The sequence below is a fragment of the Zeus faber genome (genome assembly GCF_960531495.2).
Source record: "Zeus faber genome assembly, chromosome: 12".
In the NCBI taxonomy this organism is placed as follows: Eukaryota; Metazoa; Chordata; class Actinopteri; order Zeiformes; family Zeidae; genus Zeus; species Zeus faber.
Window position 1 is genome coordinate 17,171,767 of NC_137196.1, and position 27,802 is coordinate 17,199,568.

Genomic DNA, 27,802 nt, shown 5'->3' on the forward strand with positions numbered 1-27,802 from the left:
ACCCCAAAAAACAACAAACCCACAATCAGACACAAGGATATCCATTTATTCCAAACCAGCAAAGCAATCGCAACCCATAACACTTTTTTTTCTTTTTCCCGGGGAACAAAGTGCCCAAAGAACTCGACGCCCGGAGCTGCTTGTGACAAAAAGAGACTTGAGCTGGATTTTATTTTATTTTTTAATAAAAAAAGGGGACTTTCCTGGATGTCTAATGTGACCATATGAAGATTGTATGACGATGAAAATGTCTACTCGGACAATATGCGTCCGACTCTGTACATACTCGCTTATCTCAGGGTTTCAGGAGGAGGCACCAATGGATTTGTTTTGCGCCCCCCCCTCCCCCCCTTCTTCTCGTGATATGTCTTTTATTTTTTATTTTTTCGCTGTCCATGACCCGATGTCGGCATTCGGGTTAGGCTCACCAAAGACGTGCACATTGCCTTTCCCCCAATGCTCTGCGTTTGATTTCGTCCAAACTGATATTCCCTTAGTACGTTGCCGAAATCTTAACGTGCACACACGCGTATCCCAGTTTTAGTGGCATGCCGGTGCGTTGGATTTCTAGCCGGCTTTAAAGGTCCCCAAAATTATAGACGTAGAATTACTATCCAGGATCAGATATCATTGTACATTTAGTGCACTATATAGGTTTCCCAACTTAAGTATAAACAATATTTCTATACATTACTAGCCGCTGTATGGGATGTGTTTCCTACGACTACAATACAAACTGTATCTGCTGCGTCTGCTCCCCCCCCAAAAATATGATCTCCCCTTTTTCCTCTTTACAATTATGAAATCAGTTCCATAAAGGGTGTTTATTTGTTCTGAAATCGGCTTTCAAGTCCCCTACATCCTCTGGATGACGTGCCGCCGCCCTCGCGCTAGGGTGTTTCGCCTCAGTGTTGTTATTGTTGTTGCTGTCCGCCACCGCCTGTACAACTTAAACCTTAAATCACCGGTTCCAGTGTCTTTTGTAGCATTGAAAAAACGCCCCCCACCTTTCCCTGTACGATAATCATTAAAAAAGAGAAAAAGCAAGGTTGTAGACTGTGGATACAGCAGAGGAACCTGGTGGATTCATATACTTGAACATGGGTTGTAATGTTTTTATATGTTAGTGCACAGGGTCGTCCAAAGAATATGCCTTACGTGATGTTGCATGGATGCCACTGTGAGCTCCTCGTTCTTTCTATGGACCAATGAAAAGGAAGAAACGTTTTTACCTACCGGGAGAATGATATTGTGTGTTTGAACTAAGCAAGAGAAAGATAATAATAACAATAATAATTGGATTTAGGACTACTATCTATTGTTTAAAGCTTTGTTTACATTATTACATTATTAATATATTATATCAACCCTTATAACAACGGGAGGGGTTTTTACCGATATTTTTTAGCCTTGTGTAACTTTTAGCATTATATATGTTGGTCATGTTATCTTTTTCTGCTTTTTATTTTTATTTTTCTGCAAAAGTAAGAAAAAAAAATCCTACCTAGATGTGTTTCTTTCCCCTGTGTTTGTGTCCCTCACTTTTCTTGCGTTGGATTTTTATTGAAAATGAAAATCAGGTCCGTGAGGGATCCTTATTTATTTTTTTGACAAGCATTTTGGACTGATAATCATGTTGAGAAAAAGAAAATGGAATATTCGACGGCATCGCTGAGCTCACTTTTGACCGGGATGAGAGAGAGGGAGAGGGGGGGTCGAAAAACTCTGTTCATCAAACCATCCCGTGGAAGGCTTTGCACAAGACCCAAGAAGAATGGTTCTTAAATCTACTGAATGTCGCTGGGGTAGGAAATGTGAATTGCACTATACAAATTGCCAACAGCAAAGAAAAACAACAAAAAAAACCCCGAAACTATTTTCAAAGCAGAATAAAGAAAAAAAACAATAGATATCCCATAGGTGAGAGATAAGAGACGCTGATGATTATCCCCCTTTTGTGATTGTCGAAAGTCCGATGGCCCCGTAGAATGTGTTTTTTTTTTTTTTTGGTTTTGTTTTTCTTGCTCGTATAAGTTGGAATGGAGAACTTAATATGCAATTTGCTTCTCACAATCTTCACTGGAGTGTCACCGTCTCTACCCCGTGGCGCCGGGTGATCTACCTCATGTTTATCTTTGTGGTTGTGGGCTGTGAACGTATGACTTTGGAGCAACGCTTTGGTTGTTGGCCATTCATGAATGTAATAAACGAACATCAGAAAATAATCCGGCTGCGTTTGAGTCGCTTTGGTCCGGTTTCCCCCTTTTGCAAATGTGTTGAAAACAGTGGGGGGAAAAGCTTTACCTACTTATGGACCGCACGTGTAGCTGTGGAGTCCAACTGTGAATTAATAATCCTCTGCACACACACACACTCAGTGGAATAATCTGTTCCTTACAAAAGATCTGGGCCTCCAGCTCGTGTATTTGGAAAATCCCCATTCTTTTTTCTCAGCATACCTTACTTTCCATGCAATCTCACACCAGTCCTGTAGAGTCAGACACATCCCACGCCCACACACTAATTTTCCAGTTTTTAATTACCACTTGTGTTTTTTACCCGCCTCCCTGAAGTGGAGCCCGTACCCACCAGCCTGGGATCCATCGGTAAACAGTTTAGTCCAGTTTGCCACCTTTGCAGTGACAAACCCCTTTCTTACCAAGAGCAGAGGGGTTTTTAATGGAAGAGTGTGTGTGTGTGTGTGGGGGGGGGGGGGGGGGGGCGCTTCAGGTTCCTTTGCGGCTGCACCCGTAAGGGCACAGGGGCTTTGTTGGTTAATGGACAGGACTATTTTGGTTCCTGGAATAATATTAGAGTATGCTTCTCATCAACCTTGGGGCCCTGTGTGGTGTAACACCGGGCTATTTCCAGCCGACTGATGTCAGGCCGGGATGAGGAGGCGCGGCGGGGGCGGCCAGGAGCTGCCATTCTTTTTACACCTTATAATTGCACGTTTAGGAGAAAGAAGGGACCCGGGTGAAGCGAGGAGAGCTTTCTCTTGCCTTCATTTGTGGAAACGACGAGATGTATTTAATTACTCCCTGTAGAGAAAACCCCTGTATCGCGTTCCACGTGCCTCTATTAATATGACACGATCCACATAGTTTCATGTTGTCAAAGTAAGTCCACATTAATTGCGTTCCTGAGTGATTTTAAAAGTATTTCATTACCACATGATTCAAGGCAGAGATTTATCTCGCTGATAATTCCCGTTGACATCTTTTCAGTGGTTCAGTCCTGAGGCGAGGTACTTAAGGTTAAACCACTTTTCGAACACTGAGAATTAAACACGGCCTGCTGTAAAAGGGAGTATATTGATCTGTAGTCAACGGGGACCGTTACCGTGGATACCAGAACAAAACAAAGTGAGGATAATGGAATATAATAAGCAGCATGGTGGATGTTAAAAAAGGAATGGGTTTTTCTTCAGATCTATTCGGATTTAACATCCGCCTCCCATCATCGTTTATTAAGTGGCTTTAAGCCGAAACCAGCACCCATCTGCAGCGTAGAGCACAGCCTTTCAGAGTCAATTCCGATAATCAAAAGCCGGATTTTGCTTCGTAGAGAGCGAGCGGCGAGGGAGCGCCGACAGATGCGCGGGCGCCCACTGACCCGGCGACCCCGCCGCTCGTACGATAAGCTCCGACGGCAATCTGTCGTGGCCCCAGAGCGCCACTCGCAGCCGCTCCCCAAAGTCACCCGGGTCGGGATTTGGGCTGAATTTAAAAAAAGAAGAAGAAGAAAAAAAAAAAAAGATACCTTTGACGGAAAGCTTGGTTTTGATTGAAGATGAGGTTATAAAACGGGAGAGAGGTGGAACCATTGTGTCGAAGCCTTTGGGTAAAAAAACGTTTTATTTTTTAAAATATACGCAGAGACAACGCAGACACGCTCATTTAGACTCTATTCAATAATTTATTAAATACAGCATCATACACGCATGTTGATAATAAGTGCATATACTAGTACTTATACTATACAGACTATTTTTTTTTTTTTTTTTTTTTTTTTACTTCAAAATCTTATTGCTACACATGATTGATAGAATATAGCCTGTACAGCATGGACGTGGATGCACGATGAAAAAACAAAACAATAACAAAAGAGAGAAGAGAACGTGCCCTTTGTGCTACTGGCTGCAGGGTGGTGTTAGTCGTCGTCATCAGGGCGTAACGGGACACGGTGGACGCGGATGAGACGCATGCTACTGGACGGACGCTTGGCAGAGTGGACGGAAACCCCCAAAAATTCCACAGGAACAGAAGTCCTAATCCCTCCCCCCCCCCAATCAAACTGCGACCGAGTTACCATGACGACGCTACGGTACGCACACTGCACTCCACTCACGCCACTGTCGCACATCTCTCGCACACACACACACACACACACACACACACACACACACACACACACACACACACACACACACACACACACACACACACACACACACACAGACCTCAGCGACATCTTAAGACTGGGTTGGCTTTTTTATTTTAATTTCTTTATTCCTAGACGCCTAAAATACTGCTCCGCTCGCTCATCCTTTGGGTTTCGAATCCGTAAAGATTATTATTATTGTTATTTATTTTTACTTTTTTAACGTAAAAAAAAAAAAAAAAAAAAAAAAAGGAAAAACAAAAATCAAGTGCTTTGCATGAAGGAATTAGAGGCATGGTCGTCGTCAACTAAAATAGTGCAAATTTCACATTCCTTGTCATTAATGAACGATTTTTTTTTTCTTCTCTCGACTGTATCCTACATCGGGAGACCTATTTGGTGTGCGTAAAAAAAGGTAGAATGTGTAAATTTAAAAAAAAGTGCATGCAGTCGACTTCAAACCAAAACGGACAGAGCCGGGTGTCTTACAACCGACCTTTTAAGCGAACGAATAAATACCACAAGGAAGGGAAGGAAAAGGGAAAAATATAAACTGTGGGTAAAATAATCCCTGAGGGCTAAAATCCTACTGGTGTGAATGTGAAGAAGGACACTGGATGGAAGGCGTGTTGTACAGTACTCTGTTATCTTCAAAACGCGTGGGTAACGGGGTCGGTCTGGAGGCTCCTCCAACGAGGTGCCGACGATGTGACCCCCCCCCCCCCTGCCCCGGAGGAGCGCACCGCCCGACACGTGGTTACACACACTGATGGAGGAATAAAGAGGTGGATGCTGAACGACGCACGGAGAAAGGTGTTCAGACGTGCCCTTTAGGTGGGGAAGATGACGTTAGGAATTAACGAGGAAGGGGAAGAAGACCAAAGGAGGTAAAAGGTTTTAAAATGATATCTGTATATATAAGGAAGGAAGGGAGGAAGAAAAGGAAGGAAGGCAGGAAGGAAGGGTGGGTAGGAAGTGATAAGGGTAAATAAACTGATTCCCTGCATCAGGACGGGAAGGAAGGAAGGAAGGAGGGAAGGAAGGAAATGAAAAGGGTAAATAAGGTAAACCGATTCCCTGCGTCAGGACAGGAAGGAAGGAAGGAAGGAAGGAAGGAAGGAAGGGAGGGAGGGAGGGAGGGAGGGAGGAAGAAAGGAAATGAAAAGGGTAAATAAGGTAAACTGATTCCCTGCGTCAGGACAGGAAGGAAGGAAGGAAGGAAGGAAGGAAGGAAGGAAAGGTTAAGAGAAGCCGGCTCCCCGCATCAGGACAGGTCCTCCAGGCTGCTGCCTTGCTCAATGACCGCCTGGGCAAACTGCTTGAAGACGCGGTCCATGTAGGTGCTCTGCCGGGGCCACAGCCCCTCCAGGAAGCCGATGTGGCCCCCGTGGCACGTGATGAGCAGGGCCAGGTTGGGGTTCTGCTTCACCGTCTCCACCGGAATGGCTGAAGACAAACACAAACCATTGGTTCTGAATTCAAACCTTTTACCCTTGTGGAAAGAAACATGGCATCATAACACAGCACTGTATGGAGCAGGGCTCTCAACGTGTATTCCCCCAAAAATCTAACCGTACGCCTGTATTTATTAGCGGCCGTGGTCATTTTTGCCTGAATTGGTTCTATTTCAATGGTAGAGAGAGCAACAAAAAACAGTGTTTCTCAAACGGGGGTCCTCATTTCCTTCCAGTGGTACTGTAGGGGGAGAACATTTCTGAGAACATTACTAAAAATGTGCTACTTAAAATAATATAGGTTAAATATAATGTTATTAAATAATATAATATAATATAATATAATATAATATAATATAATATAATATAATATAATATAATATAATATAATATAATATAATATAATTATATAATATTATATTTATTATATTTTACTGTATTTGGGAGGAAGATGCACAGAACAGAAGCTATTGGAGGCAGATGATCTGCTGTGGCGACCCCTAACGGGAGCAGCCAAAGGAAGAAGAAGAAGAAGGGGATATTAAATGAAATTAAATTAAATTAAATGAAATTAAATTAAATTAAATTAAATTAAATTATATTGTATTATATTATACTATACGATACGATACGATACGATACGATATGATACAATATTTTATTATATTAAATTATATTATATTATTTTATATTATATTATATTATTTTATATTATATTATATTAAATTATATTATATTATATTATATTATACAATACTATACGATACGATACGATACGATACAATATTATATTATATTATATTATATTATATTATATTATATTACATTATATTATATTATATTATATTATATTATATTATATTAGTATCTGCATCACCCTTTTAGTGTTCATGTTAACACTACCACTACCACGTACATAATTTATGTTCACTTTCTTTTTTTTTTCTCCCAGAAATGTTGCCAATGGAGGGGGTACTCAGTTAAAAAAATATCTTAGATGACTGAAAAAAACAGTTTGAGAACCGCTGCATGAACATGAACATATTCATGAACATATAGTGATGGATTAATTTTCAATATGTAGAACTTTAACACTCATGTGGATTCCAGAACCAATACTTGGCTTATTAGGAAAGATACGCCTCAAAATGTCCCATGGCCTTGCGACCCCACCTGGGTTCCCCGGCGGCGGCCCCCGTCTGGGGTCTAGCGCCCCGGGTTGGGAACCCCTTAACCCCTAAATAGCATAAATAACACGTGCGCTTGTGCCGGCGCCCTGGGACGCACCGTGAGAGGGCGAGAAGACGTCGTCGGCGGCGTTGAGGCACAGCATGGGGATCTGCACGGACCTGAGCCGGTGCACGGGGCTGGCGTCGTGGTAGTAGTCGTCGTTGGTCGGGTATCCGAACATGATGGACGTGAACCTCTCGTCAAACTCGCGGATGGTCTTCGCCTTGGCAATCGCAAGAGAAGAAAAAAAACAAAGCGTCTTACCGTCCCCGCTCTATTTTGCAGGGTTATCCTTCAATGGAATTTTCCCGTTTAAAAGCGCGGCTTCTACCTTCATGACGTGATCGATGTCGTAACACTTTTCAAGCACCGGTCTGTGCCTAGAAGGAGAAAGGAAAACTGTTACGAACGGTTGATTTAACGTCAAAGCACAAAATCTACCCATTGGAAGGATATTGTAATACAATTGTAATACATTTTATTACAAGATTGTAATCCTATTGTATACATATGTATTCACCCCATACAGTGAATTCATCTGTACTTAGACCTATATTTTATACCCACAGCCATACTAGCAATGGTTGCTTTTAACTGTGCATAACATTTTGTATGTTCTTTATATTTTTGTATATTTAGCTTTTTTGGTTTTATATTTGTCAATTTTAGTTTTATTATATATCTATAGGCGTTTATCTTTTTTATGCAAATTTCCTGTGCAGCAGTGCACCAATCTTCACCACAACAAATCCCTCCTCTATGTAGATGTACTTGGCCGAATAAAGTGATTCTGATTATAATAACTGATGCAAAATAACTGTGAGTGAAAACACAGCATTTCCAGAACATTCCGATGAGTAGTTATCCAAAGGCCTTGCCCCCCGCCCCTCAACCTCCCAGCACTCAGGCCCCCGGGTCGGACCGGGTGATGGGTGCTGGGTGATGGGTGCTGGGTGCTGGGTGATGGGTGATGGGTGCTGGATGATGGGCGCTGGCAGCTAATCTGGGTTAATCCCGCTGTGACCGGCATGCGGACCTGTCCACGGAGGCTTGTAGGCAGCTGGTGAGGTAGGAGTTGAAGAGGAAGCGGTCCAGGGGCTTCTCCAGCGAGGCGGTGCACTCGAACACGTCCCAGCCCGCCGAGAACACCACCACCCCCTTCAGGCAGGTCGCCCGGCCCTTGCGACCCAAGTAGTTGGCCAGCATCATCCTGTGCTCATAAGAGAGAGAGGGGGATAGAGAGAGGGAGAGAGATTGGGACTTGTTCCATGCTTCACCCAATCCTTCCCTCGGTGGGATCAGCCCGGTTCAACACCTTCTTTGGACCGCCGCGCCAAAGTCGGTTTTACACTGAATTCGACAAACGAAAACGACTCACTGGAAGTCTTATTAATTTCTATGGGGAGCCGGATTCCGCGTGTGAATCTGATCGAGGGTCTGGATGTGTTCAAAATCAAATATACTTTATTGGAACTGGGCTTATTTATATAAGCTAATGCCGTTATTAATGTTAAATTGTGTTAATTATTTAATTTTTTTCGCACTTGGCTAACACTCCATGAAGGAAGTTTTTAAATTCTCATTCATAGAAGATACTTAATGTTGAGCTGAGCAACCTGGCTGAGGGCTGAGCGCTCCCATTTTCTCCAAAATATTCCTTTATGCAAAATCAAGATACATGCACTATGGCGGCCATGAGCGGGGTCGTGTTCCGAGTCTTGCGACAATCAGATCCGTTTTCAGATTCAGTGTGAAGCCGGCTTAAGCGGCCTTTAATTAAAGCATTGGCGACTCCAACGCAAACATCTGTCCATATCATACCCGTTAAACACACACATTGCTCATTTAGGAAAGCTGCCCGTCACTTTAAATGGACAGGGGCGAGCTGTATTGACCTTCTTAGTTCAACTGATAGGGAAAGATCCCATTTACCCGCCCATGGAGACCCCGGCGGCCATGATGGGAGCGGCTTGGTTGGTCCTCTGCACGTGCTCGATGACGAACTCCAGGTCCTCTGTGTTAGCGGCACAGTAAGTCCTGGGAGTCTGGGGGGGACCAGTAAAACCCAAAATTCATCTGGTCGTTCTTTGTCTTTTGGTGCAGTATTAGCAATAAGTCTATATAAATCTATATAAATCTTTGTAAGTCTCTATAACTCTGTATAGTAAGTCTCTTAAACGGCACCTTTCATTGTTCCTTTGTTTCTTTCTGTAATAAATGCGTTACATTCTTGAGTAAACTGCTTTCCATCGCAATGAATAGAAATACATACGTTTACAAATAAAAAGGAAGAATCTGAAAAAATCTATTGTGCTAAGAGAAATACACAACTTAAAAAAGGTTAAAAAATTTTAAAAAATGCCCTAAAATACGGAATTTACGCCTCCAAAACACGCAAAACATGAGAGAAAGGGAGACAGAGAGAGAGGGAAAGGAATGCTCAAAAAAATGTAGAAAAATAAAATGAATTCATACAAATAAAAAAGCTATACAATTGCCACAACAACTTTTTGAAACAAACTCAAGAAAATTGGTAAACTGTGTTGTAACTGTAATAGCTCCTACATAAGACAATCAGAATCATTTATTTATTTATTTGAAGATAAATGACATTATGTTGCACTGTTTTGTTTTTTTTTAACTTTGGGACCCAACTGGATGACCTTCCATTTGTTGCTACACACTGATGTTTATAAAAAATGAAATTTAAAAAAGGCATAATGATGCATAAAAGTGATCCGCTCCATCTCAAAACACTGAAGCACTGGGGAGACACCTTGAAGATTATGAACGTATCGACCTCTCCCCGGGCTACAAAGTGCTCCGGGAAGTTCTCAGCACCGGTTCTAATGCGGGGCTCACGTTGCAAACGGCTGAGTCGGGACCCAGGCGGTGAGAGGGGCCACAAGATAATGCACCGGGCGTCACCGTGGGACCCGGGTCGATTAATGCAAACGTTGCTGACATCGTACGAAAACCAGCGCTGAGGTACAGTGTGCAGCGACGCACAGGGCAAAGGAGGTCAGCGTTGGCTGAGCAGAAAACAGACAACAGGCAGAGAGTCAGACGGTTTATACGCAGGATTATCTCCGTAATAAGCGTCAAAACACAAATGATGTCGGTATTTTTCACCGCTTGGACCCGTCCATTTTCCCGGTTGTGACCATCAACATGAATTTCCGTGCGCTTCCTCGTATAAATATTAAGCACTTCTTTATGAGCCGCTTCATTTTGTTCATCCGCGGCGGGGTGGGGGTGGGGGGCGGGGGCAGGGCGGGGCATGTAATGGTTTTTAAACGTGATGCAGACGTGGAAAATAAATCTGCGGAAATCTGTCCGGGAGTGAACTGCAGCTCCACCGTGTTTCGGCGACGACGCCAACGCGCGGCCTGCTCGGCGGCCCGCCCATTGGCGGCGGAGCAGCCGGGTCGCTCGTTGCCCCGTCGCTCGTGCTGCTGCCTCTCTTCGGCAGCAGGCCTCCGTTTGAGTTCGGGAAGAAACACGCAGGGAAAGCAAATTCCCCCCTCACGCCTGGGTCGCGTTCATCTCATCGGGTTATGAAGTAAGTGAAACGCGGCGCCTCACAAACGCTGGAGGCGAGAGAAGGATTCGGGTGCAGGTGGGATTGGGATTCCGTGGCCCAGATTCCCATTTAAACAGACCGGACGAAACAGACCGGACTCAACGCTGTACTGTACTGAGACGTAATGCCACCGCTAGTCACGGCGGGGGGCGGGGGGCGGGGGGCCCCGAATGGGGACGCTGGGACTCGGCGCTGGGTCTCCGTCCTATTTAGACAATGGAGGGTATTCACACTTACACACGCTCACGAGAGAGCGCATGAACGCCCAAGCCTTTGCACTGAAATGTCGCACGATCCACCCGAGCACCAAGGAAAGGGAGGGAAAGGACTTCCTTACTGTCGCCACATCCGATAGAGGCAGCGTCACGCAACCCTCTCTTCTATTGTTTTAGTGCAGACAATGAGCATGTAAAACACATTTGAGCTCATTGACCAAAGTGAAAAACAAGTCCTCACAAGGAATAAAGTCATTTTTAAATCACGTTTAAGATGATAATGTCCATTGTCTATACAGCGATTCCCAACGTATGGGTTGGGCCCACTGGTGGGCCGTGAGGGTACTGCAAGTGGGCCGCCAAATCATGGGCGAAACACATCAATTTTATTGAGAAAATAAATAAAAAAATATTAATTACAAAAAAGTTTTCAAATGTAAAAAGAAATAAAATGATTTCATGGTATTTTTTCTTTAAAACCTTCAAAAATGCATCATAACTGAGAGATAGGAACTTATGTCAGGGCATACTACGCCCAAGCCGGACCGCCATCGACGTGCACCCGTACATTTTTGAACTTGAGGTGATAATCAAAATGGATGGTTGGCGAGCATTAGGCACACTGAAAAGGAAAGAAGCCATTGGTACATCACCCACAAGCGGGACTGTCCCGCTTGTGTGCGCGCTGAATACTGATCATTGGGATTTCTTTGGACAGGCAGGGAAGACGCACCGTTACCGCCGTGCGGGGTGTGTTCCGAGATTTTATCAAACGCAGCTCTGAAGCCATGTGAACTGCGCCGTCACCTCGAGACAAAACACCAACAGGACATGTCCAAGCCGCTTGAATTTTTCGATAACAAACTCAAGGAGCGTCAGGGCCAAGTAGAAAGTCATCGGGGCGCCGCGTACGGGCGCCGAGAACGCAAATCCCGATCCGTCCGACAGAGCTGGGCGATTTCTGACGCCTTTCCCCGACGACGCATCTCTGTGAGCCTGGCTTTTCGGCGCTTGTGGCAATAAACTGAGCGTTGATCCAGATCTTCGCCTGAGATCGTCGTCCCTTAAGCCAGACATCAAGCATTTGGCGTCTGCCATGCAGCATCAGCCTTCCCAGGAGGTGAGTTCATATTAATGTGCTCCTGTTATCGTTTTATCAGCGCTGGCGTGAGTCGCGAGTTTTGACCCCCCCCCCCTTTTTTTTGTCGTACCACTACTGCACTGTATGTATGAGAAGGCATATGATTGTTAAAACATACGTCCTCGGCGAACGCACTGTTTTGGCTCCAGTATTACTTCTGGTCGGAGGTGGGCCGCCAACATTTATGAGATTTTCAAGGGGGGCCGCGAGTCCGAACAGGCTGGTCTATTATGATGTCTCGAGAAAAGACTACAAAAGACAACACCGCAAAAAGGACACCGTTTTTAAGTTGTATACAAGTATATGGATGAGAGTTATATTTACCACAAATATTGAAAAATGGATTTGTGCCGCCAAAACTACAGAGGTTATTTTAGGCAGCACAAATTTTCCTTTCGCAATATTTATTATTAATTTCACCTCATGGTGACAACAATTTTACATGAGCAACTCCACACTTTTAGGTGTACACATTTTATGATGGGAGTTCTATCAACTAAATATTTTTCTTCAGGTTACAAAAACATGGTGTCTTAAGTTTACGGAGATTGCACAGTTCTGTGATTAAAAAAAAAAAAGATTTGGAAAGAAAAAAGGTCTATATTTGGACCACCTCATGAAAAATAAAATATAAATGATATTTAAAAAAATTCATTTGATAACATTTATTATAAAATAAAATTATAAAATAAAACGAGTAAAATAATAATGTATATTAATAAAATATATTATTAATGTATAATAATCACTCACTGATAAGAGAAAATAAAAAAGGATAAATAGAAGGTCTATAAACTGAATGGAAAAATCTGAAAAAAAAAAGTTGTATTATTGATGATTTGTGATTACTAGTGCTGTGCCTGTTCAAAACATGGCTGTTCAGAACAGGCTGCATTGTAGAGGCGGGCGGGTCGATAGCAAAAGTATTCGATACTACCAATACTACGTCTCATTTTGAAGATCGACTCCAGCGTCAATAGGATAGATCCCAAAAAAAGGATCAGTCACTGTGTGGTGAACGGCAGATCCTTTCCGCAAACTCGATCAGTGAAAGCGATATCAGACACCTCTCGTGTGAGCGTGACGTAATGTATCCGTAACAGTCATCTATCTGCAAACAGACTCCATACAGAACTTTCGCATAAAGAAGAACAATGTGGGAATGACTACCTACTGCCTTTGCCGTATATATTTTATCCAGAAATGTTCCGGATTCCATACGTACGTACATATGTACTTACTGTTTGTGAAGCCCCGACCCCCTGCTGCACAGAGAGGGGCAGCTCGCTATTTGCTTCTTTATTCAAAGTTTATTAATATTACTTGTGTCGCGTGTCCAAATTGTACAGAATTTCACATACATACATACATACATACATACATACATACATACATACATACAGACATTAATACATACATATGTACATACATACATACATACATACATACATACATACATACATACATACATACATACATACGGACAGACAGACAGACAGACAGACAGACAGACAGACAGACAGACAGACAGACGGACAGACAGACAGACAGACAGTACATACATACAAACAGACAAACAGACAGTACATACAAACAGACAAACAGACAAACAGACAGTACATACATACAGACAGACAGACAGACAGACAGACAGACATACATACAAACAGACAAACAGACAGTACATACATACAGACAGACAGACAGACAGACAGACAGACAGACAGTACATACATACAAACAGACAAACAGACAGTACATACATACAGACAGACAGACAGACAGTACATACATACAAACAGACAAACAGACAAACAGACATACATACATACATACATACATACAGACATACCTTCCTTCATTAGTTAGATTGGCAAAAGGAAAAAGAGTGGAAGTGTAATTTTCAAGTCAGAAGGGGACTATGTATTTCTTCCAGTGTTTTGATTCGGCCGACAACCAGAGAAACATTAGGATCGATTGTGGGAAAAACCCGGGGTGTAACCGGACACCATTTGTGCACTGGATGGGACGGATTTGATCATGCAGCAAAGCGGCTTCATAAAATAAAAGGTCTGTGTGTCCGAAACAAGAGGCTGAGCTGAGGGCCCACAGAGGACACATTATCTTCATGGTGTTGTTGGATAAACACGAGGGGACGGGATGAAGCCCAGTCTCCCAGCCACACGTGCACCAGGCACGGTCATATTTCAAAGAGGCATTAAACTACACTATCTGCAGCCCTGTGTCCACCTGCAACTTAATCCCCGTCTGTCCGTCTGTCTGTCTGTCTGTCTTTCTGTCTGTCTGTCTGTTTGCCTGTCTGTAAAAAAAAGGACATCTTGACTTGTTTTCATACTGTGTGCATGACAAGGCCCGTTACTTCTTTCCATCCTGATTATTATGGAGATTAATGGATGGATATGGAGGATATATATATATAAACGGTATATATTATATATACTGTATATGCTGAATATATACTATATATATTCTGTATATATATACTGTATATACAGTGTTGTATATATGTATGTATAAGTATATATATATACACAGTAAATATATACTGTATATACAGTATTGTATATATGTATATATATATATATATATATACATACATACACACACACACACACACACACACACACACACACACACACACACACACACACAGTATTGTGGTGTGGGGATGGTCTGGTTGAGCAGCCACACCTGACCTGGATCTAGGTGACTGGGTCAGGGTGGCTGCATACCTGTTGCTCGCTGGTTGGTCTAACGAGCAGCAGGTAAAACCCACATCCCCACACACACTCAGGAGAGAGGAGCCCTTGTCATGACACATGTCAATCTGCTCCTGGGCTTATTCCAACTGGCCCACTCTCTACAATATACTGGTGTCTACAACCCCACGTCTTCTGTGGCTCTGTGCCGGAGGTCCCTGAAAAAGCCACTTGGGTGGCGTGTGGTGGGCGAAACTGCCACAAGTATATATATCTAAACAGTATATACAATATGTATATATACTATATACACTGTATATACTGTATATATATAAATACTGTATATACTGTTTATATATATACTGTATATATATATATATATATATATATATATATATATATATATATATATATATATATATATATATATATATACTTATACAACATTAATAATTTGGACAAAAAAACATGCTATGTATATACATTCTTACCAATAGCGTTTCACCAGAGACGCCTCTGTTGTTCAACACCACACATCTGAAAATAATAAGATGAGGTAAGGCAAAATAAGATTGAATAAAAACCAGCATTGAAAATTTGTCTTTGATTTCAACACATTAATTCACATAATAATAATAATAATAATAATAATAATAATAATAATAATAATAATAATAATAATAATAATAATAATAATAAAAACAAACAAGCAAATACAATAAATCTATAATGATAATAATAAACAAACAAACTAATAAATAAATAAAATAAAAAATAAAAAATAATTTATTAATAATAAAACAATAATAATAGTAATAGTAATAATAATAACAAAAATAATAATCCTAAAAGTAATCATAAAAACATCATAAGGTGAGCTTGCTACGGAACATTTCACATTTTGCTTGGTTTGAAGTGTGACATCAAATATCACGGTGTGTGTGTGTGTGTGTGTGTGTGTGTGTGTGTGTGTGTGTGTGTGTGTGTGTGTGTGTGTGTGTGTGTGTGTGTGTGTGTGTGTGTGTGATTTGACTGGGCTGTTTTTTTTGTTAAAAGTGCGAGCATATTTGTCGCTGAGTCTGTTGGTGAACTTGTTTGTGTTTGGGATTGGGATTGTAAGCGACTGGTTTCCAAGTGTGTGTTCAAAAAGGAACAGGCTGCCCCAGTTTCCCCCTCCCCCCCACCTTTCTCTCTCTCTCTCTCTCTCCCTCCCTCTCCCTCCCGCAAATCTTGTTGACATCATGAAAATGGTAAAAAAGAGAAATATGATGAGGTACGCAGAGAGTCACACACAGCTGTGTCAATGAGAAAGCAAAAAGCATCATCTGTTATCTGGCGGTGTCAGATCCCCACTTGGTGGATCTGGTGGGGCTGGACGAAGGGGGTGGGGAGGGTGGGGGCTGGGGTCCTGGGCTTACATGCACACACTGCAAAGCTTGTGCGGGGTTAAGCTGTAATTCATTAAGCTACACGGACAGGGCCGCGTGGCAGAAGATGCTGATTTTGCTTCCACCCCCACCCGCCCTCCGCCCTCCGCCATCTCTGGTTGAAAGAATCAGCACAGAGAGCACAGAAGGAGCCTTTCGGGGTTTTTTTTTTTTTTCTTTTTGAAGGAGTAGAGGGGGAGAAACTGCCTCCCTCTGCATCTCCTGGAGCTTTTGCAGTGTTTGAATATTTACATAGGAAGGCTCTGGACACACGGCTCTGGGCTCTTTCTTTGTGCACCTGCTCACCTGAAGTAACCCCCGAGACGCACATCCATTATGTAAATGTTACACGGGGGGAGAACACTCTTAATCTCTGCTCGAGTGGATGAATACGACTCTATCCCGGTCCTGTGTCGATTGCACAAGGCGGGAATCTGCGTGGAAGAGCTCCTGGGCCGCGGCCAGCGGGAGCTTCTCCGTGGTCCGAGGCCACCCACCTATAGCCCAGATCCCGGCTCTGCTGGACCATGTGCAGGATGTAGGACTCGCGGCTGGTGCCGGTGAGGCCAGGGAGCAGCAGCACCGTGGGCCTGGTGGCGGGGTCCGGGTGCGAGGGGCTGTCGTCGTTGTCGAACCAATCCAAAGAGATCTGTCCTCCATCTGCCGCCTTAATGAGCTCACTGTGGAGGAGAGCGTCACACGCAACTCAGCAACAAAGCTCCAGCCCGTATCAACTTATTTCCCAGTGAATGGCCACTCTGTCCTGTCCCTGGTGATGGACTCACAGAGGGGGTTTATAACCTGTTACAATCATACACATATATAAAAAAAGTATATAGGCAGTTATATATAGTGTATTATTTACAATCAAGTACAGAATTGTACTGTACCTTTGGGATAAAAATATTATTATTACCTTATTTATATAGCACCTTTCAAAAACAAGTTTCAAAGTGCTTTACAATAAAAACAATATTAAAATAAATTAAAATCCAAAGACATATGATATAAAACAAGATAAGGTCATATAAATAGTACAACAAATACCAACAGTTAAGAAAAAGCCATATGATAAAAGTGAGTCTTAAGAAGAGATTTAAAAGATGATACTGAGTTTGCCTGCCTGAGATCTCCAGGCAGGGAGTTGCACAGCTGCGGGACCCAAAACAGCAAAGGCCCGCTCACCTTTAGTGGCAGGTCGAGATTGTGGAACCATTAGTCAGGCCCCGTCGGAGGCTCCCAGGCAGTGATCAGGCTCAGAGGGAGTTTGCAGATCATGTATGGCACATGGAATGGCTTGTCACACTGGCAGTTCCCTCCGGTAATTTCCATTCACTGTACCCTTGGCACGGGGACTTGCATGTCATTTTGGGCATTTGGTGACCAATTTGTACATCACTTGTCCAAAAATGTTACAAATTTGGTATAAATTTGGTATAAATTTGGAATAAATTTGGCCTTTATAGGGTACTGCCGTGACAACGCTTTCGTACCACTGAAGGTACAATGCATACTGTACCTACATGTACATATATACGTATATGTACACGTAAATACTGTATGTGTGTGTGTTTTGGTTGGGGGGATGTTCCCTGTATACGCATACATAGAACATATATTTTCATCTTCTCTGGTCATTATTTCCGTCTCACTCCTGGTGTCGGTACTCCAGCACGTCGAACATTGTCAAGTGGAATGTAATATGAAGGAAGTGGCTTCCAGCCGGCGTGAAGCTCTCACTGCGGCCACTTCCACGGTGTGGATCCTGCCATTGTGCTTTACAAGCCACAGCAGGTTGTGGTAAGGATCGAGGGGGGTTGAGGTCATTCATTCCAAGCACAATCCATCTTAAAATCGACAAAACACACACACACGCACGCACACACGCACACACACACACACACACACCATTGCAGGAGCGAGCCTCCCTGTACGGGCCACACAGGGCGACAGACGTCAGCATGAAATTACAGAACCGTCATGAAATATGCACTTGGGGCCCGGACGAATCCGGGAGACGGGGGAGGAGCCTCCCTTCGGAAAATGTGCTTAATTCTCTACCGGGGACGAAAGAGACGAAAGAGCGAGCGGAATTTTGCTCGGACAAAGCGGGCAGGGTTTCTATCCTTGGGAAAACCTTGGCCAACTCCATTACAGGGTGGAGGTCCTATCGTTCCCTCGGGGGTTGTGGGGTGGGGTGGGAGGGTGGTGTGTGGGGGGTGTGATAATAACCTCCGTGAACGTCATCATTCTGTACGATGGCAGACAGATGACCCAGAACTTGACTTACTGGTGTCCCTGTGCATTATGGGAACATGTATCTACTTTATTAGGGAGAGAGCGTGTCACGCCGGGTCCTGGGTGACCTTGGTGGAAACAGTGCAGATTACAGGAGTAGCAAGACGCATAGGAAGACCCTCAGAAGAAGTGTCCTGCCGACCGATAAAACACACACACACACACACACACACACACACGCACACACACACACACACACACAGGACTAAATAAACTGTGTGTCACCAGGAAGTTAAGAGCACACTTCTCCCCATGGCCAATGGCCAGTTAAGGGCCGTGTACAGAGCTCGACCTTGGTGTGATGGACGCTGCCTGTCTCGGGGATTGAACCTACGACGTTCCAATAATAGGACAATGTTACCAACAGAACTGTGATAACTTTAGAGAAAAAAAGGCCAATTGGGGTTTCAAATTCCTTCTGTGAAGTATTGTAACATTTATTTTTGTAATTTCCGTGCACTCAATGGGCCGCGCATTGGAAAGCACGCATATTAATCTCCAAAAGGAAATGTAGATAATCGAGAAAAAAAAAAAAAAAAGCCAGATAAGGCGGCCATTTATCCTGGCACAAAAAAAAAACTCTTTTAACTCTGAGGATTTCAATCTTAGCCAAGAACAAACGCGTGATTTGTTTCCAATTGTGAAAGTTGTACAAAAGCTGCCCACTAATGGGCCACGGCCGTCCATTAGCGCGAGGACAACTTCCTAAGCATGTTAATAAGGAGCTGCGTACACTGGCCTTTGTATACATGCATTTCATCATCAAGTGCATCTAAGAGAATAAAAGTCTGTGCCGAGCCATATCCTGTATGCAGTGCAAGGTCTTTTGGCCCTCTTTGCGGGTTTATTTCCAATACTGGAATCAGCCTCTTAGATCAAACACTCCCTTGGTTTGGAAAAAGGTGTAAAATGGTGTCATGTCTTTTTGATTTGGTTTAAGTCTCATTCACTCAATACTCACTTTCTGTAGCTGACCCCGGGTTTGGCCGTGACGAAGGGTCTCAACAGGGTCTGAATGCGGCTCTCCCAGCACCAGAAGGTGGGGTAGTAGGTCTCTGACACCACCGGACATTGTTCCCTCAGAAACTGGTAGAACTTCTTACCCCCGGAGATGAGCTGAGGCTTCTGCGGAGTGGGACGCAGATGGAGATGAGATTTTAAAAAGAAACTTGGAAAAAAAAAAAAAAAAAAAAAACACTGACAGGTGTAATAATAATAATAATAATAATAATAATAATAATAATAATAATAATAATAATAATAATAATAAATAGCTCACACTATTAAATACAGAAAAGTGAACAAACCAATTCAGGGTTCATGTTCTTTACAACCCACCCCTAAAAGTCAGAAAATACATCAGAACACAAGTCAAAAATTAACATAGAACACATATTCAAACATGTTCACACTGTATACACGTGTGAAGGGTTTTCAGTCATAATGTGGATTTTACCGATCATAATAGTTAAAAAAAAAAAGCAAGAGAGTGTCTGAGAGTGTGAGAATGCCCCAAAGCTGGGTCAGCAGAACACATCTGCCAGCTCTGCATCTGAGGCTATTAAGCCTAATGATTAGGCAGCAGGTTTGAACATCCACACTGTGCATATTTTCATGCAGAACGCTTTGTCTATAAATGCACATTTGGTCTCTTCCTTTGATATATAAAATACATTTAAAAAAAGTAATTGCAGAGCATTTCTGGGCAGTGCTATTCTATTCTATGAGGTTTATATATATATATATATATATATATACATTTAAATATGCGTGCCGTATTCATGACATGTAATTTCTACATCTGAGCCACAGAGGTCTATATGTATTTGACTACTCATTTGTAATAATCCTGTAATAACCGCACTGTGCCCTGAAGGCAGCATAAGATCCTCCATACCGGCATCTGTAGCCTAGCATGGCCGGTGCAAATCCACTCTGACGAATGTGTGGTGAATGGTTTAATTTGGAATGACAGCGCATAAAGTAATATTACGCATCAAACGACACGTCATGCATCTGGGGAAATAAGAAGTCCCAAATGTGCACGCTGCACAGCTGCAGCCCGGCGGAAACCTCCATCAAGCAAAACGCAGCGGCTCGGCGCGGAGCGCGTCTCTGTCCCACCCCCCGGCGGGAGTTGAGTTACGATGATCGACGTCAAATCATCGACACAGCATCGGCACCGACGCCCGGCGATCGGTACCTTGGCCACGGAGTAGAGGTAGTAGCAGGTGTAGGCTGCGCTGAAGCCCAGCACCAGGGACAGTCCCACCCCGGAGCCCAGGAGACCGACTCGCACTTGGTTCTCCAGGTACAGCGACAGGTCCCTCGTTAAAACGTTGAAGTTGAGATCCAGGGAGATCATCGCAAGGTCCCTGTGTGTCCTCCCGGCGGCGAGGGGTTTCTGGCGGATATTCAGCCCAGGCTCCTGCCTCTGCGCTCCCGGTGTGAAGGAGAGTCAAGGGGAGCTGCAGTATATATGCCGCCGGTGGGAGCCGCTGCTTCATCGCATGTATATGGAGGAGGCGACACGCTGGTTATATGTTTATGTGCATTACGCCTGTATACAACATGAATACATGAATAGAACAGTGTTACAGCAATATATATATATATATATTTTAATCAAACATTTATCCGTTTCCATGCCCCTTTTTCAGCAGGAACACAATTGTTTCTTATAAATATTTATGTTCACAGAGAGACGTTTGCCATATGCAATATAACATGTATTTCAAATATTTGGTTCAAAGGGGATAAGTTACAATAAAAAAAAAGGCATATTGTCAAAATGAAGCACAACGATTATAAACATATTATGGTGAAAATGAAAGGGCTTTCTATTACAATAAAGCGCCACCTAGGGGCGAAAAGACAACTGCACAATGCGGAGGCTGTGGTTATTCCAGCGGCATGGTGGCACATCTCTGTGGATGCTGAGGGTTTGAATCAAGAGTGAAGCATTTGCAACATAAAAAATACCCGTTGGCTATAAGTCACTGCTTAAACGAAAATGGTGGAGTGGAAGAGAAACCATCTTCTGGTTAGAAGTTCTACAGGCCACAGAAGTGTCGCATTAGGGCCCATGTGACAGAATACTTGGGAGCGCCCTTATTTTTTATCATGCTTATTATCAATGTATAGGATTAAAAAGTTATGGCACTGTGCATTGCGTACTGCATGAAGCCCTTTCAAGTTGATAGACGCTGTAGTTTTATTGGGATATCGTTTACCAAGACCATGGACCATTGCAGAATTTCAAATTATGGACCAGGAGCTGCAAGTTATTATGCTGTGTATGAATATTGGGGACCGCTCACAGTCACCTTCTCAAATATCATCACTCCACAGAACCTCTGAATTGAAAGCACATTCTAAAAAAAGGTGCACATCATCATACACACTAAATACATAGAAAATAATATTTGTTAAACATTGATTTTTTTTTTAAATTTGCTACTTCAAAATGAATGGATATGCCAATAACATATTAATAACTTTATGATGCAGTTCATTTCTGATGGATAGGTTAAGAGCAAGTAGTTAACAATTTGACTGAAGTAGAAGTGTCAAGGTGGCACTTTCACTCCTATTAAAGTAATTCTGTGGCAGAGTATTTATACTTTTACTCAAGTAAAAAGTCTCCCAAGAACTTTCATGATGCTGCATTCACGCTGCGTGGGAATCGTCGCTTCAGCGTCGCAACAGGCGTGCAGCCGTTTGACCTCAGCCAAGCTTTTGTTTATCGTATAATTGACGACGGAAAGATCGTTGGCGATTTGCGGACATGTCTGTGGACAAATACGTTTCGGATTTATTTTTTTTTTTTTCCTATTCTAGTAAATCACGTCGAAACAAATGACGCCCCGCGAAGGTGGGAGCTCGCCGCGCCCATCTCTGCCGTGCGACTCGAATGCAACACAAAACGCCCGGTTAGCTCCGCCCCTCCTCCGCGTCAGATGACGGCGCCAGCCAAACAAACCCAAGTTTTTTTTTTTTTTCGTGGCGAAGCGTCTTCGTGTGTCGTCGTTTAGCCCCAGTTGACAATAATGGCGGCTCCTTTATCTTGAGTTGACTCCCAGGGAACAGTTCCACAAAGGAAACAACCCCGGATAGACACCCGGGGAGCGCCACACACCCGGACGGGAGGATAATTGAACGGCCAGAAGCGCTACGCTTCGCCTAAAACCCAAACAGGAAAACGGGGTTAGCTTGCTAGCGGACCGTTAGCTTAGCTACTTAGCGGGCTTAGCTAAGTTGAAGAGGCGGCGTTTTTGTGCTGCCTCCCCGGGCTGGCAGGGTCTGCTAGCCAGCCAAACCCACTACAATTCCGCTGTGGCATTGCGAGACCATTTCTTCCGATGACCACCGGAAGGAACAACCGGGTGATGATGGAAGGGGTCGGGGCCAGGGTGATCCGAGGACCGGACTGGAAGTGGGGGAAGCAGGACGGCGGAGAGGGGCACGTCGGCACCGTGAGGAGCTTCGAGAGCCCCGAGGAGGTGGTGGTGGTCTGGGACAACGGCACCGCGGCCAACTACCGCTGCTCCGGAGCCTACGACGTGAGGATATTTGACAGCGCTCCCACAGGTGGATCCCTTTCTTTTAGTTGTATGACTGCTCTTTAAAGCCGCACAGGCGGTGCGTGTTGTGTTTAAGGGCGCCTGGTTTGACTTTGTGGAAAGTTGCGGGGTCGAGGTGGATCACACCTTCACAAGTAGTGCTCAAGCTATCACTGTTATTACGTTGTCGCCCGGTCGCGATTCTTTGAGATGATCGCAACGATTATTTGTTCAGTGCAATCAAATGCCTCTTTTTTTGGAAGGTTGCAGATGACAGTGAGACGATTCAATTGTAAATAACAATTATTTAGGTGACAAATCATTGTCAGCTGGGTATTTTTGGTAATTTAATTCTGTAAATGGTTGGTATCCTCCTTTAAAAATATATAGGAATTGGTTGAGGACCACATAACAGCTGAGGGGGGTATAGTTCTTTCTATTTTTATGCTGAAAATAGGCGGTATTCCCCTTCAAGTAATCACAACGTGATTCACTTTTGATGGTGTATACTGGCCCAGTTGTTATCAGCGGTGGTTAGTTGTCTTTCTGGTCTTCTAGGCAATCCACATTTGAAGATGTCTTTGTTCACGACTGGCGCTTCTTTTTCGCAAACTTTCAGGCATCAAGCATGACGGGACCATGTGTGACACCTGCCGCCAGCAGCCCATCATTGGCATTCGCTGGAAGTGTGCCGAGTGCACGAACTATGACCTCTGCACTACCTGTTACCATGGAGACAAGCATCATCTCAGACACAGATTCTACAGGATCACGACCCCTGGAAGCGAGAGGTTGGTTTTTACTGCGCTGCCCTGTTACTGTTGTTATCCTGCTTAAAGCAACCCATGATAAAATCAAAGAAAATGTTGAAGGTAAGTTGCAGCACTGTGGTGTTGACCACTCCTAACTATACGAGAACGGCACTTTTTGATGCTCTGTGAAATTTTAGAGCGCTCATCCAAAACCGGTCGTTCAGGCAGACACATGTTGCCCAGCAACAGCTCAGTATTATTTAATTTGCTTGTGGTTTGGACTCAGCTTCTAAGCTGTCCATTAAAAGAGAATTCTTTTTTAATCTTGTTTTATGAAGACGGCTAACAAAAACATGTTTTGTGAAGACATCTTCACCGTTTAGGTTGTAGAGAGGGTTTACAAAGCATGTGGTCTACTTTAAATGAGGTTACTTTAAGTTTTACAATTAAAATATTTTGCTAACCAACGTCCATATTTAATTATGCGCACATCACTATACTGGTACTATATAGAAGAGGCTCTGTTTGGTTTCCAGTGTTAAAGTAGCAATATTATTTAGATTTTCACATGTCATTATACCATGTATTTAGTGTCATCAATGCAGCCTTCATATGTTAGCTGGACAAACAAACAAATACAGTGTTGGTCTTGTTCTGACGTCACCTTATCCATTTGAGCCATACCTCAGACAGACCTTATTGTGAGTTTCAGTCGGTGACGGACTGGCCCAACAGCTGGCAGCCTTTTCAACTTCTAGTACGACTTCATTTCCCCCCGAGACAGCTGTTGCATGCTAGCACACAATGGGCTGCTGGAGGTCTCCTCTGCTCAAACTACTCCAGGGGCACGCTGCTTTTTTTGTCATGCCACATTTGATTCTTTCACTCCTCCTGAAGAGGGAGTGTCCGAAGGGGGCTAAACCGTTTTCATTAGTCAAACATGCATTGTCCATCTGGTAGGTCTACCGTCAGAGGGACACTGTTATTAGACGGTTTGAACTTTCAGCCTTTTCTTTTGTCTCCAAGTAAATGCTGCTAGGTGGGAAATTGCATTTGGAGACTTGGCCAAAGCTAATTTGTTGGTTTCTTTTGGGAATTTGGGATTCAAGCACTGACCTGCTAGCGCAAGCGCACAATAGGATATTAAAAAAAAACAGTTCAAAAGATGTGATTCTAATATATCACTGTTTTTCCCATTGGCAACTGGTGCCACAATTTTTTCCCCCCTCCACTGCTAAAAAAATTAATACATTCGTACGGGTTGAAACTTAAACCGTAGCTGGAGAGATAACGCAAAAATAGAATGGTTAGGCATCTTGAGGCTTCATTCTACAGAGTTCTTCACAGAATTCCAGACTCCTGAACCACGACAGTATTCAATAACTGTCAAGACAGAGCTTACAGTGCCGGACAAAAAAAAAAAAATACATTTCAACCATGTTGTCCACAGACGGGCCCGAGACTATTCACAATAGTATCACAAGATTGATCAATTTTAAGAATTTCCCAAATTTTATGGTGTTTATATAGTGTGTGTCTTAGTATCTAAAAGTCACTTTTGATATTTAGAATGTGAATGGGGTCTGGCTTGTCCTTTTGCCCCAGTCTTGTATGTATCAGTCATCGCAAAGTAGTTGGGGAGATGAGTCATACCTCAAATGCTCTGTTGTGCTTTGATTCCTGCAGAATTTTGGGGTAATGCTTATTGTTGCCTGATTGAAGGATAGTATGGAATGTATTTCTCGGAGACATTTCCCTCTGTAATTGAGCATGGATGTTGTCATTACGACGGTCAATGAAAGTCCGTCGATTGTCGATTAGTTGATGTTAAGAAATTGATCAATTGAGCATGACAAACGAAACAGTCACATAAATGTGTTTTCAAGTTGCATCGTGCACAATGAGTTCAAACTTAATTATTCCAGTTAAAACAGCCTTTCAGTTCATATTTTAAGAGGGATCACAAGATGTCAGAGTGCCATTGATTTCTCGGTGGAATGCTTCTTTATTGTTGAAGGTTATTTTCTCATACTTCAGTCTTAAATCTAGGTAGGTGTAGGACAACAGACCTACATTTTCTGGGCTCGATTGTTTGTGAACACTTACATTAAAGCAGCATTTTGTAACTTTTGGTATTTGCACCCCTACAGTTTCTGAGTGCAATCACACTTTTACAACACCGCCTTAAAACTCGGTACGGTGTCTGTAAAAAGAAATGATTAGAAACCTTGAGCCCAACGTCAAGCAAGTGATGTAGTGACATTAAGCGTAACGCACTTTTCCTTCAGTTTTTAACCCGAACACAAAAGTTACATAGTGCAATAACAGGCATTTGGGGGGGGAGTAAGAGTTGTCATTCTCCATATTACAAGTCAGTCTACCATCAAAATTATTTGAAAGCTGTTATTTCAAGATAAAAAAGTTTGTAAACAAAAAAAGCCGGTAATATTCCTAGTTGTGATGTAATGAGAACAGTAAATACATTGAATACTCGTACATGGAGCTCTAAAAACTGGTGTTTTCCATCTTTTAATCTAACAGCTCTCAAGTAAAGCATCTTTTGTCAGTTTTGAGATGAAATGCTTTTGCAAGTCCTGTTAGATCATTTGCACCACCTTTTTTCTTCCTCAGGTTTACTGTTTTTTGTGTTGTGCTCATTTTGTTCACCTCCCATTTCAACATATCCCCTGCATTTTTCTATTTTTTTTTATTTAGTTCTGGTGGTATACATGCACCAAAATAAACCCTAAACTATTCAGCATGTGGGATGCCATTTTTGAGCGGTTGGCTTTGCATGTGTGATGTAGCCAGGCAGATGGAAATGTGCATTGTACACAAGGTTGCAAACAAAAGCACTGCATGTTTTATCTATTTCTAGTTTTGAGTTTTTGATGACCTTTTACGAACTGTCATGACTTGGTAGTGCTGCAAGAGCTCAGTTTACAATCACTAGGAAGAGCTCTCTGATGGAATGACAACTCATAATTATCCATCATTATGTATACTAGTGCATGCTTGTTCCAAACATGCCTGTTCGGAACGGGCTGCAGAGCCCTGAATCCCGCTTTTCCAAATAGCACCAAATTCGACACTGCACGTCCTCGGGTCTCCAGCAATACATCCACCAAGTGTGAAGTAGATTGGATGCATGGTTGTCGAGATAATCAAAGGTCATACATACAGAAAGACGGACAGGCAGGCAGGCAGACACAGAGATTCCTGTTCAATTGCCAGGCGTACATCTCTTGCTTCACATATTGGATGCAGATCTCACAAATGCCCTGGCTCACAAAGCGCCGCACTCCACCGCCCACGGTACGTTTGTCCGTCTGCTTTACAGATCTGTGCGGCTCGCTGTTCCACTTGTTTATTAATATTACACATGTCGAGTGTCCAAATTGCCACCGAATTCGACACCGCGCATCCTTGGGTCCCCAGCGATACGCCCGCAAGTGTGAAGTAGATCGGATCAACGGTTGTCGACGTAATCGAAGGACATACATTTTTGGTGTTACAGAACGTGGTTGATCCCTGATCCACGGTTCGGCTCGCATGTGAGCCGCGGATGAATTGCACAATTTAACCACCATAATAAAATACAGTTTACTGCTGCTGTTACTCCTTAAAGTGATAATTCCATAAATCCTGATGCAGAGTTTCAGTGAAAAGAAGATAGACAAGACAGACGTGTTATGTGTTTTACTCTGAAGCACAGTGATTAGTTAAGGGTATGTTGTGCTATCCTGCTGCTACTTTATAACATATCGTGAAGCAAACGTTGCCGCTCTGCTACAATATGGCGGACAAGCGTCCGCCATATTGTAGCGGTCAAGACCTGCTAGGAAACAACATACCAACATACAATGTGTATTGGGAGAGGCAGACTTCTCCAAAATCAATACAAAATCAACTGTAACTTGCTTAATTTTGAACTGATTTTCATTAAATTTAGTTATAAATGTGAGAAATTGAACATGATACTGGAATTTATTTACTGGGGGCAGATCTAATCATTCACTACCATGTTTAAAGGAAGA

The 27,802-nt window shown here is 43.1% G+C and overlaps 2 protein-coding genes across 4 annotated transcripts in view; one reads left to right on the forward strand and one right to left on the reverse strand.

The window, feature by feature from the left end:
* Positions 1–5,647: 5,647 nt before the first annotated feature.
* On the reverse strand, positions 5,648–20,816 carry abhd3 (abhydrolase domain containing 3, phospholipase; the record flags this gene model as incomplete). Its single annotated transcript, XM_080011634.1, has 9 exons — positions 5,648–5,829; positions 7,125–7,290; positions 7,399–7,447; positions 8,104–8,277; positions 9,000–9,112; positions 15,218–15,263; positions 16,651–16,833; positions 19,413–19,576; positions 20,655–20,816. The coding sequence occupies 9 exons, from the start codon at positions 20,814–20,816 to the stop codon at positions 5,648–5,650; spliced, it is 1,239 nt and encodes a 412-aa protein (XP_079867760.1).
* Positions 20,817–22,491: 1,675 nt separating this feature from the next.
* The window catches only part of mib1 (MIB E3 ubiquitin protein ligase 1), a 65,595-nt gene continuing 60,284 nt past the window's right edge, over positions 22,492–27,802 (forward strand). For all 3 annotated transcript variants that reach the window (XM_080011175.1, XM_080011176.1, XM_080011177.1), the window contains exons 1-2: positions 22,492–23,041; positions 23,633–23,804. In XM_080011175.1, the coding sequence (XP_079867301.1) occupies positions 22,813–23,041; positions 23,633–23,804 (401 nt within the window). In that variant the 5' untranslated portion in view covers positions 22,492–22,812. The remainder of the gene's footprint in view (positions 23,042–23,632; positions 23,805–27,802) is intronic.